General features: G+C 45.4%; 1 protein-coding gene across 1 annotated transcript; it reads left to right on the top strand.

Annotated features, from left to right (window-relative positions):
* The first annotated feature begins 10,926 nt into the window (after positions 1-10,926).
* On the top strand, positions 10,927-12,841 carry LOC119305459. Its single transcript, XM_037581968.1, has 4 exons — positions 10,927-11,068; positions 11,168-11,230; positions 11,565-11,647; positions 12,308-12,841. The coding sequence occupies exons 1-4, from the start codon at positions 10,944-10,946 to the stop codon at positions 12,454-12,456; spliced, it is 420 nt and encodes a 139-aa protein (XP_037437865.1). The 5' UTR covers positions 10,927-10,943; the 3' UTR covers positions 12,457-12,841.
* The last annotated feature ends 348 nt before the right edge of the window (positions 12,842-13,189 follow it).

The raw sequence follows: 13,189 nt of genomic DNA, 5'->3' as shown, positions 1-13,189 counted from the left end.
GAGGCCCGTGCCGCTCCACCTCGCTTCGACACGCGCCCAGGCCAACGATGCATGCAGCGCCATGTAGGCAGGCAGGCAGCTGGGGTGGTGCGGTGGCAGGACCTTCACGAAGATCTGTATGCCTCCACGCAGGCGCTTGCTGAGTTGGCCTGGAAGCCGCATGTTGCCACACAGGCGCCTGCCCAGCTGGTTGGGCTGGCAGCTACATGCGAACGGCGGCGGAGTCTTGACTGGTGCAGGCCTGGCAGTGGCTGTTGGGTTTCGTAGTAATTTCAAAAAAATTCCTACGCACACGCAAGATCATGTGATGCATAGCAACGAGGGGGAGAGTGTTGTCTACGTATCCAACGCAGACCGACTGCGGAAGCGATGACACGACGTAGAGGAAGTAGTCGTACGTCTTCACGATCCAACCGATCAAGCACCGAAACTACGGCACCTCCGAGTTCGAGCACACGTTCAGCTCGATAACGATCCCCGGACTCCGATCCAGCAAAGTGTCGGGGAAGAGTTCCATCAGCACGACGGCGTGGTGACGATCTTGATGAACTACAGCAGCAGGGCTTCGCCTAAACTCCGCTACAGTATTATCGAGGAATATGGTGGCAGGGGGCACCGCACACGGCTAAGGAATAGATCACGTGGATCAACTTGTGTGTTTCTGGGGTGCCTTTGCCTCAGTATATAAAGGATCCAAGGGGGGAGGGGGCGCCGGCCAGGAGGAGAGGGCGCAGGAGGAGTCCTACTCCTTCCGGGAGTAGGACTCCCCCCCAATCCTATTCCAACTAGGATTCCCCAAAGGGGGAAAGAGGGAGAGGGGTGGCCGGCCACCTCTCCTAGTCCTAATAGGACTAGGGGAAGGGGGGAGGCGCGCAGCCCCCTTGGGCTGCCACTTTCTCCTTTCCACTAAGGCCCATATGGCTCCCGGGGGGTTCCGGTAACCTCCCGGTAACCCGGTAAAATCCCGATTTCACCCGGAACACTTCCGATATCCAAACATAGGCTTCCAATATATCAATCTTTACGTCTTGACCATTTCGAGACTCCTCGTCATGTCCGTGATCACATCCGGGACTCCGAACAACCTTCGGTACATCAAAATGCATAAACTCATAATGTAACTGTCATCGTAACCTTAAGCGTGCGGACCCTACGGGTTCGAGAACAATGTAGACATGACCGAGGCACGTCTCCAGTCAATAACCAATAGCGGGACCTGGATGCCCATATTGGCTCCTACATATTCTACGAAGATCTTTATCGGTCAGACCGCATAACAACATACGTTGTTCCCTTTGTCATCAGTATGTTACTTGCCCGAGATTCGATCGTCGGTATCCAATACCTAGTTCAATCTCATTACCGGGAAGTCTCTTTACTCGTTCTGTAATACATCATCTCACAACTAACATATTAGTTGTAATGCTTGCAAGGCTTATGTGATGTGTATTACCGAGAGGGCCCAGAGATACCTCTCCGACAATCGGAGTGACAAATCCTAATCTCGAAATACGCCAACCCAACATCTACCTTTGGAGACACCTGTAATGCTCCTTTATAATCACCCAGTTACGTTGTGACGTTTGGTAGCACCCAAAGTGTTCCTCCGGCAAACGGGAGTTGCATAATCTCATAGTCATAGGAACATGTATAAGTCATGAAGAAAGCAATAGCAACATACTAAACGATCGGGTGCTAAGCTAATGGAATGGGTCATGTCAATCAGATCATTCTACTAATGATGTGACCTCGTTAATCAAATAACAACTCTTTGTTCATGGTCAGGAAACATAACCATCTTTGATTAACGAGCTAGTCAAGTAGAGGCATACTAGTGACACTTTGTTTGTCTATGTATTCACACATGTATTATGTTTCCGGTTAATACAATTCTAGCATGAATAATAAACATTTATCATGATTATGAGGAAATAAATAATAACTTTATTATTGCCTCTAGGGCATATTTCCTTCAGTCTCCCACTTGTACTAGAGTCAATAATCTAGTTCACATCGCCATGTGATTTAACAGCAATAGTTCACATCACCATGTGATTAACACCCATAGTTCACATCGATATGTGATCAAGACCCAAAGGGTTTACTAGAGTCAATAATGTAGTTCACATCATTTATGTGATTAACACCCAAAGAGTACTAAGGTGTGATCATGTTTTGCTTGTGAGATAATTTAGTCAACGGGTCTGTCACATTCAGATCCGTAAGTATTTTGCGAATTTCTATGTCAACAATGCTCTGCACGGAGCTACTCTAGCTTATTGCTCCCACTTTCAATATGTATCTAGATCGAGGCTTAGAGTCATCCAGATCTGTGTCAAAACTTGCATCGACGTAACTTTTTACGACGAACCTTTTGTCACCTCCATAATTGAGAAATATTTCCTTATTTCACCAAGGATAATTTTGACCAATGTCCAGTGATCTACTGTTAGATCACTATTGTACTCCCTTTCTTAACACAGTGTAGGGTATACAATAGATCTGGTACACATCATGGCATACTTTATAGAACCTATGGCTGAGGCATAGGGAATGACTTTCATTCTCTTTCTATCTTCTGCCGTGGTCAGGCTTTGAGTCTTACTCAACTTCACACCTTGTAACACAGGCAAGAAACCTTTCTTTGCTTGATCCATCTTGAACTTCTTCAAAATTTTATCAAGGTATGTGCTTTGTGAAAGTCCAATTAAGCGTCTTGATCTATCTCTATAGATCTTAATGCCTAATATGTAAGCAGCTTCACCGAGGTCTTTCATTGAAAAACTTTTATTCAAGTATCCCTTTATGCTATCCAGAAATTCTATGTCATTTCCAATCAACAATATGTCATCCACATATAATATCAAAAATGCTACAGAGCTCCCACTCACTTTCTTGTAAATACAGGCTTCTCCGAAAGTCTGTATAAAACCAAATGCTTTGATCACACTATCAAAGCGTTTATTCCAACTCCAAGATGCTTGCACCAGTCCATAAATGGATCGCTGGAGCTTGCACACTTTGTTAGCTCCCTTTGGATCGACAAAACCTTCCGGTTGCATCATATACAACTCTTCTTCCAGAAATCCATTCAGGAATGTAGTTTTGACATCCATCTGCCAAATTTCATAATCATAAAATGCGGCAATCGCTAACATGATTCGGACGGACTTAAGCATCGCTACGGGTGAGAAGGTCTCATCGTAGTCAATCCCTTAAACTTGCCGAAAACCTTTTGCGACAAGTCGAGCTTTGTAGACAGTAACATTACCATCAGCGTCAGTCTTCTTCTTAAAGATCCATTTATTCTCAATTGCTTGCCGATCATCGGGCAAGTCAACCAAAGTCCATACTTTGTTCTCATACATGGATCCCATCTCAGATTTCATGGCTTCAAACCACTTTGCGGAATCTGGGCTCATCATCGCTTCTTCATAGTTCGTAGGTTCATCATGATCTAGTAGCATGACTTTCAGAACAGGATTACCGTACCACTCTGGCGCGGATCTTACTCTGGTTGATCTACGAGGTTCAGTAGTATCTTGTTCTGAAGTTTCATGATCATCATCATTAGCTTCCTCACTAACTGGTGTAGGTGTTACAGAAACATTTTTCTGTGATGTACTACTTTCCAATAAGGGAGCAGTACTGTTACCTTGTCAAGTTCTACTTTCTTCCCACTCACTTCTTTCGAGAGAAACTCCTTCTCTAGAAAGGATCCATTCTTAGCAACGAATGTCTTGCCCTCGGATCTGTGATAGAAGGTGTACCCAATAGTTTTCTTTGGGTATCCTATGAAGACACATTTCTCCGATTTGGGTTCGAGCTTATCAGGTTGAAGTTTTTTCACATAAGCATCGCAGCCCCAAACTTTAAGAAACGACAACTTTGGTTTCTTGCCAAACCACAGTTCATAAGGCGTCGTCTCAACGGATTTTGATGGTGCCCTATTTAACGTGAATGCAGCTATCTCTAATGCATAACCCCAAAATGATAGTGGTAGATTGGTAAGAGACATCATAGATTGCACTATATCCAATAAAGTACGGTTATGACGTTCGGACACACCATTATGCTGTGGTGTTCCATGTGGCATGAGTTTGTGAAACTATTCCACATTGTTTTAACTGAAGACCAAACTCGTAACTCAAATACTCTTCTCTACGATCAGATCGTAGAAATTTTATTTTCTTGTTACGATGATTTTTCACTTCACTCTGAAATTCTTTGAACTGTTCAAATGTTTCAGACTTATGTTTCATCAAGTAGATATCCCCATATCTGCTCAAATCATCTGTGAAGGTCAGAAAATAATGATACCTGCTGCAAGCCTTAATATTCATTGGACCACATACATCAGTATGTATGATTTTCAACAAATCTGTTGCTTGCTTCATTGTTCCGGAGAACGGTGTTTTAGTCATCTTGCCCAAAAGGCATGGTTCGCAAGCATCACGTGATTCATAATCAAGTGATTCCAAAATCCCATCAGCATGGAGTTTCTTCATGCGCTTTACACCAATATGACCTAAACGGTAGTGCTACAAATAAGTTGCACTATCATTATTAACTTTGCATCTTTTGGTTTCAATATTATGATTATGTGTATCACTACGATCGAGATCCAACGAACTATTTTCATTGGGTGTGTAACCATATAAGGTTTTATTCATGTAAACAGAACAACAATTTATTCTCTTACTTAAATGAATAACCGTATTACAATAAACATGATCAAATCATATTCATGCTTAACGCAAACACCAAATAACACTTATTCAGGTTCAACACTAATCCCGAAAGTATAGGGAGTGTGCGATGATGATCATATCAATCTTGGAACCACTTCCAACACACATCGTCACTTCACCCTTAACTAGTCTCTGTTTATTCTGCAACTCCCGTTTCGAGTTACTAATCTTAGCAACTGAACTAGTATCAAATACTGAGGGGTTGCTATAAACACTAGTAAAGTACACATCAATAACATGTATATCAAATATACTTATGTTCACTTTGCCATCTTTCTTATCCGCCAATCACTTGGGGTAGATCCGCTTCCAGTGACCAGTCCCTTTGCAGTAGAAGCACTTAGTCTCAGGCTTAGGACTAGACTTGGGCTTCTTCACTTGAGCAGCAACTTGCTTGCTGTTCTTCTTGAAGTTCCCCTTCTTCCCTCTGCCCTTTTCTTGAAACTAGTGATCTTGTCAACCATCAACACTTGATGTTTTTCTTGATTTCTACCTTTCGTTGATTTCAGCATCACGAAGAGCTTGGGAGTTGTTTCCGTTATCCCTTGCATATTATAGTTCATCACGAAGTTCTACTAACTTGGTGATGGTGATTTAGAGAATTCTGTCAATCACTATCTTATCTGGAAGATTAACTCCCACTTGATTCAAGCGATTGTAGTACCCAGACAATCTGAGCACATGCTCACTAGTTGAGCGATTCTCCTCCATCTTTTAGCTATAGAACTTGTCGGAGACTTCATATCTCTCAACTCGGGTATTTGCTTGAAATATTAACTTCAACTCCTGGAACATCTCATATGGTCCATGACGTTCAAAACGTCTTTGAATTCCCGATTCTAAGCCATTAAGCATGGTGCACTAAACTATCAAGTAGTCATCATATTGAGCTAGCCAAACATTCATAACGTCTGCATCTGCTCCTGCAATAGGTCTGTCACCTAGTGGTGCATCAAGGACATAATTCTTCTGTGCAGCAATGAGGATAAACCTCAGATCACGGATCCAATCCGCATCATTGCTACTAACATCTTTCAACACAATTTTCTCTAGGAACATATCAAAATAAACACAAGGAAGCAACAACGCGAGCTATTGATCTACAACATAATTTGCAAAATACTATCAGGACTAAGTTCATGATAAATTAAAGTTCAATTAATCATATTACTTAAAGAACTCCCACTTAGATAGACATCCCTCTAATCCTCTAAGTGATTACGTGATCCAAATCAACTAAACCATAACCGATCATCACGTGAGATGGAGTAGTTTTCAATGGTGAACATCATTATGTTGATCATATCTACTATATGATTCACGCTCGACCTTTCGGTCTCCGTGTTCCGAGGCCATATCTGCATATGCTAGGCTCGTCAAGTTTAACCTGAGTATTCTGCTTGTGCAAAACTGGCTTGCACCCGTTGTAGATGGACGTAGAGCTTATCACACCCGATCATCACGTGGTGTCTGGGCACGACGAACTTTGGCAACGGTGCATACTCAGGGAGAACACTTCTTGATAATTTAGTGAGAGATCATCTTATAATGCTACCGTCAATCAAAGCAAGATAAGATGCATAAAAAGATAAACATCACATGCAATCAATATAAGTGATATGATATGGCCATCATCATCTTGTGCTTGTGATCTCCATCTCCGAAGCACCTTCATGATCACCATCGTCACCGGCGCGACACCTTGATCTCCATCGTAGCATCATTGTCGTCTCGCCAATCTTATGCTTCCACGACTATCACTACCGTTTAGTAATAAAGTAAAGCATTACATCGCGATTGCATTGCATACAATAAAGCGACAACTATATGGCTCCTGCCAGTTGCCGATAACTCGGTTACAAAACATGATCATCTCATACAATAAAATTCAGCATCATGCCTTGACCATATCACATCACAACATGCCCTGCAAAAACAAGTTAGACGTCCTCTACTTTCTTGTTGCAAGTTTTACGTGGCTGCTACGGGCTTAAGTAAGAACCAATCTCACCTACGCATCAAAACCACAATGATAGTTTGTCAAATAGACTCCGTTTTAACCTTCGCAAGGACCGGGCGTAGCCATATTTGGTTCAACTAAAGTTGGAGAGACAGTCGCCCGCAAGCCATCTCTGTGCAAAGCACGTCGAGGGAACCGGTCTCGCGTAAGCGTACACGTAAGGTTGGTCTGGGTCGTCTCGTCCAACAATACCGCCGAACCAAAGTATGACATGCTGGTAGGCAGTATGACTTGTATCGTCCACAACTCACTTGTGTTCTACTCGTGCATATAACATCAACATAAATAACCTAGGCTCTGATACCACTGTTGGGTTTCATAGTAATTCCAAAAAATTTCCTACGCACACGCAAGATCATGTGATGCATAGCAACGAGGGGGAGAGTGTTGTCTACGTACCCAATGCAGACTGACTGCGGAAGCGATGACACGACGTAGAGGAAGTAGTCGTACGTCTTCACGATCCAACCGATCAAGCACCGAAACTACGGCACCTCCGAGTTCGAGCACACGTTCAGCTCGATGACGATCCCCGGACTCCGATCCAGCAAAGTGTCGGGGAAGAGTTCCGTCAGCACGACGGCGTGGTGACGATCTTGATGAACTACAGCAGCAGGGCTTCCCCTAAACTCCGCTACAGTATTATCGAGGAATATGGTGGCAGGGGGCACCGCACACGGCTAAGGAATAGATCACGTGGATCAACTTGTGTGTTTTTGGGGTGCCTTTGCCTCAGTATATAAAGGAGCCAAGGGGGGAGGGGGCGCCGGCCAGGAGGAGAGGGCGCAGGAGGAGTCCTACTCCTTCCGGGAGTAGGACTCCCCCCTAATCCTATTCCAACTAGGATTCCCCAAAGGGGGAAAGAGGGAGAGGGGTGTCCGGCCACCTCTCCTAGTACTAATAGGACTAGGGGAAGGGGGGAGGCGCGCAGCCCCCTTGGGCTGCCCCTTTCTCCTTTCCACTAAGGCCCATATGGCTCCCGGGGGGTTCCGGTAACCTCCCGGTAACCCGGTAAAATCCCGATTTCACCCGGAACACTTCCGATATCCAAACATAGGCTTCCAATATATCAATCTTTACGTCTCGACCATTTCGAGACTCCTCGTCATGTCCGTGATCACATCCGGGACTCCGAACAACCTTCGGTATATCAAAATGCATAAACTCATAATGTAACTGTCATCGTAACCTTAAGCGTGCGGACCCTACGGGTTCGAGAACAATGTAGACATGAACGAGACACGTCTCCAGTCAATAACCAATAGCAGGACCTGGATGCCCATATTGGCTCCTACATATTCTACGAAGATCTTTATCGGTCAGACCGCAAAACAACATACGTTGTTCCCTTTGTCATCGGTATGTTACTTGCCCGAGATTCGATCGTCGGTATCCAATACCTAGTTCAATCTCGTTACCGGCAAGTCTCTTTACTCGTTCTGTAATACATCATCTCACAACTAACATATTAGTTGTAATGCTTGCAAGGCTTATGTGATGTGTATTACCGAGAGGGCCCAGAGATACCTCTCCGACAATCGGAGTGACAAATCCTAATCTCGAAATACGCCAACCCAACATCTACCTTTGGAGACACCTGTAATGCTCCTTTATAATCACCCAGTTACGTTGTGACGTTTGGTAGCACCCAAAGTGTTCCTCCGGCAAACGGGAGTTGCATAATCTCATAGTCATAGGAACATGTATAAGTCATGAAGAAAGCAATAGCAACATACTAGACGATCGGGTGCTAAGCTAATGGAATGGGTCATGTCAATCAGATCATTCTACTAATGATGTGACCTCGTTAATCAAATAACAACTCTTTGTTCATGGTCAGCAAACATAACCATCTTTGATTAACGAGCTAGTCAAGTAGAGGCATACTAGTGACACTTTGTTTGTCTATGTATTCACACATGTATTATGTTTCCGGTTAATACAATTCTAGCATGAATAATAAACATTTATCATGATTATAAGGAAATAAATAATAACTTTATTATTGCCTCTAGGGCATATTTCCTTCAGTGGCCCTGCTGATGCCTTCGGCAAGGGTCTTGCCGGGGGCCCGGCAAGGGTCTTGCCGTGGCGTTGCAGTTGTCCCCGACAAGGCTCTTGCCAGGGGTCTTGTGAATTCCCTCGGCTGGAATCCTGCCGAGGGTCGCCGTCTTCTGGTCCTCATCTGATCACACATGTTCATGATCTTGACGAAGATCTGCATGCCACTACGGAGGTGCCTCCCGAGCCCTGGTTCCAATGAAGTTATTGGCGGTGTTGGAACCCTTGGGCTCACGGGTGGCTCACTCCGTTGGCGTCAGGCAAGCTGCCCCGGCAAGGCTCTTGTCGGGGCTGCGGAGGTCGCCCCGGCAAGGGTCTTGCCGGGGGAGCCCACCTCGCCCTCTTGCTCTTCGCGTCTCTGGTTTTGGCGTTGCCTTGGTTGTCTCGTGCTTCGGCTTTTCTCCGGCCTCCCTCCTCTGCCTTGCTAAGTGTGGCCGCGGCGCGTGGCTCTGACTGCCCGTGCACAAGAAAGGGATCAAAAGGAGAGCCCCTACTTTTGTACACCGACAAGTGAGTTCATTGCTATCTAAAGTTTTAACTTCTTCAATCCCACTTTTACCAATTTTTGCATCAAGATCTAAAAACTCCAATTTTTTGGGATTCCTTCTAACTAAAGTTGACTCATCTCCAGTCCCATCGTTACCAAGATTCATATTGCAAAACCAGGATTTAATAGGAGACACATCAATAACTTTTAGATCTTCATCTTTATTTTAACATATAATGAGGCTAGCCAACTTGTCTCCACGGTTGTCCTTCGATTTGCTTTAGTTTTGGTCGTTGGATGTTGGTCAAACAGTAGTTTTCTTCATTCGTTGACGTTGGATCTTCGGCTGTTTTTGTTTTGACCGCGGGGTGAGTTCATGCTGCCCATGACCTGTGAGCTCGGTCTCTCAGGGCATGTACAATGCATAGCCTTAAGGTGATGCCTCGCATGCCATGTAGGATCGGATATGACATAAAGTAGGTTCAGATACAGAAGTTGGATCCTCTCCAGGAGGCGGGTGCTTGAAGAGAAAAAGTGTGGTCCGGTGACAAAAGCTGAAAAGGTTGGAGTGAAAAGTAGAGATGCATGTGTACAAAAGTCTATATTTTCTATTTCTTAATGAGGCCCACTAGTGGTAGCTTGCATCGGGAAAAAAAATGTAGGTATCTCAAATAACTTTTTGTTATGGGGCATATGTATCCATATGCCACCATTGTACATGCCGTCATTAGATTGGCTGGGTGAGCCTTTTTCGGGTGCTGGGCGGCCGATCCTGCCGCGTCGCGTGTGTGATCGTCACGGGCGGACGTGCGTTGTGGGCGTTGCGCGTTTCCCGATTGCCCCATCTGTGGTTCCTGCTCGCCCGCTGTAGGTGGGCCTACTTTCTCCTTGGTCCTGCGTGTCAGTATCGTGGCTGTGGTTTTTTGTGTGCGAGCGGCCACCCGTGTCTGGATCGGCTCATGTATGGGATTCTGCTGACCGTGGCGCGTGTATGGAGCGGGCGCCATCACCATGCCGCGTCGCTTCGTGATACTGGTCAAACTGCTTTTCCTTTGGGTCATTTGTTACCCTTTGCGGGCGTGTTCCTCTCTATCCGGTGGGTCACTTAGCCGCTGCTTCTTGGGTCCCGCTTCCCTTGACCCCGCTCGTCATTGGGAATCAACTTTTTATTTTCCTTGTGTTCGCTTTGACCCGTCGCCCATCTCGGGTGGGTGGTTTTTCTGTTTGGGTTGGTGGCTCGATTGGGTTTGCACTCTGCTGATTGTGGGCACCGAGCCGGCATGGGCCCGCTGGTCTGTGATTCGCCCGCGTATTCTGGGTTGTGGCTTGCTGGGTACCATGCTACTATATCCGATGCGCGACCGGGGCGCGGTGGGCGTGCGTGTGTCACTCCGTGGGGCCGCTGCCACGTCGCGTACGCCTGCCATGGCCAGGCTGCTGCGTGCCCTACGCTTGTTCGCCGCTCTCACTGACGGTGGGCTCTGGACCCACGCATGCCGCGTGTCGGTGTCTGCTTCGTGGGTTCCAGTGCCGCTCTGTGCGAATTGGGCGTGTCGTTGCGGTGGGCAAGGGCCTCCTTTTCTCCTCGATTTCCCCCATTTCTTCTTCTTCTGCTTCTCATTCTATGCACGCTCGCTTCGCCCACTCGCTGCACGCTCTCTTCGTCGCCTCGCTCCGTCTTGTTCGAACGCCCTGTCCTCCGGCTCTGTACCATGGCCATCCGTTCCTCCATTGGTGCTGTTGGTTGAGGTTCTTTCTATTCTGCTCCTCCGGTTCTTTCCTGCCGTTGTTCGTTGTTTCAACGATTTGCTGATCTGGTCTGTTTCTATTTGCTCCCTTCATGCGCAGCTTTGTTGGATTTCGCGTTGGCTCCTTCGTAGGAGCCTGGGTCATTCTGTCCTTGCTGTCCAGGTTAGTGCGCGCCTCCTCTGCTTCTCTATCGGTGCATGCCTGTTAGGTGTTTGATGAAATGCGCGAGGATTGAGGATATGCTGATGCTGATGCTTTTGTTTCGATCGTTGCGCCTCTTTTGGAATACCGTTGCAGCACAGTGTGCTTTCAGTGCTCGTTGCTTTCTCCTGTGTTCTGATCTCTTATGTACTAATGATCTTTATGGACTGGTTATTTGACGATGGCGTGTGATCTTTTTATCTTTCGGTACACTTGGTTTGTTTTTTATAGTTCCTATATAGTTGCATTTGCATGCCGTTGTTCTGTATTGATTGTTTCCCTTTCTATTTTACAGGTTGTTCCATCTTGCTGATTTGGTGCAGAATCTCCGTTTAGCTCATCGCTGCGTCTTCATTCTGCTTGTTGGGCCGCGTCAAGGTTTGCTGTTGTGATCTCTGTCTGTCTTGCTGCTCTACTTTCTGTGTGTGCTTTCATGTTCTATAGCCTCCTAATCGTTTTAGTGTATGTTCTGGACATGGCCGGGTGTCGTGTACTTTATTATATATTTCGTTCTTGCATGCCAGCAAGATGTGTGCGTTTGTTTGGGTTGTATTCCCATTTTGGAGGCTGTGGTGGCCGAGTGCGCTTTGCCATCCCTTTTGCACCTGTGTGAGGTCGTAGAAGATGGCTCTGCCCTTACTGGGTGGAGCTTGAGCTTCCTGGGGATGGTTCTGGTCGAGTGCCTCGGCGAGAGTTTTTTGGAGCTCGGCCTAGTGTGGGTTCATGAACGCTTTCCTGTAACTGAATGCTTCTTATTATGCATGCTTTAAAACTATAGTCTTTGACTGCTCGAGTGGCTGTGTTAAAGCAAAACAAAAACAAAACTCCCCTATATTATGAAGTGAACCCTACCTTATTATATGTGTGTATATTGTTCAGTTATTGTTTGCTCTCCGCGGGATCAGTTATTGTTTGCTCTTCTATGTGTGATATACTGCTTTGTGACATGCAGTCATTTTTCTCCTTTTGGATTGCCTATTTTTGTTTCCTTTTTGAAGTTCTTTTCCCTCTGCTAACCGTCTTATTTTTTGATACCAGTGTGGCCTCTGGGCTGCTTGTGTCTCCTTGGCCCATTTATTCGTGATGCAAGGAAATGGTGTCTGTGTTGTCCCCTCCTGCAGCCGTTAGATCTAGCCCCTTGCATGAAACATGATACCATTATACAGCAGTGCAAGTGTCTTGCCTGATGGTCATTAAAAAATTCATATACACGAATGGTTGGACTGAATTTTTCAACATAATAAGTACTTGTTTTCTACAGTTGGTAGCATATATATATAACTTACGGAGATCTCATGTAATAGGAACAGACATCTAAGTCGAAACTTGGGGATCATCTTATAGCCTCATGTTCACTTCTCTCCCTTTTATTTCATCTCATTCCATCGTTTAAGCATAAGCTCAGTTTCATTTGCTCAAGTTGGAGCTGTGGTGTACCTCTGGATGAGTATGCTACTGAGAGGGTTTAGATCAGAGAACTAAACAAGTTGTGGGTCAGTGGCTAACCAAATGCCACTGACCATACATCTCTTTGTTACTTGGATACTAACAGCAAATCAAAATGAGCAGGGAGGAAACAACACTAGTTTTTAGTAGATATATGTTTGTGATTTACATGCAATGTTGTTCCTTGCAAAACTATTCCTTGCAAAAGTTTCCTGGCTAAGCAACATTGAGAAAAGGATTACTGAAGCGGTGACTGGGTGGGTACACCTGAGGCGATTGATGTCAAGATCCTGAGCATGTGGAATTTCGTTTGTCGAGTCCTGGCACCAGTATTGTTGGTTGTTTTGTTAACTTTTCCCCCCTATTTATGGGAGATCCTGTAGAATGAGGGGAGAGAGGGGTGGCGGCTGGGATAGAAAGATGGCCTGGTATTGTATTCTATTGGAGTTAGGGTTTCCTGTACAAGGGGGCAGC

The sequence above is a fragment of the Triticum dicoccoides genome, chromosome 5B, assembly GCF_002162155.2.
Source record: "Triticum dicoccoides isolate Atlit2015 ecotype Zavitan chromosome 5B, WEW_v2.0, whole genome shotgun sequence".
NCBI classification, from domain to species: Eukaryota; Viridiplantae; Streptophyta; class Magnoliopsida; order Poales; family Poaceae; genus Triticum; species Triticum dicoccoides.
This window is presented reverse-complemented; position numbering and strand designations above follow the sequence as displayed.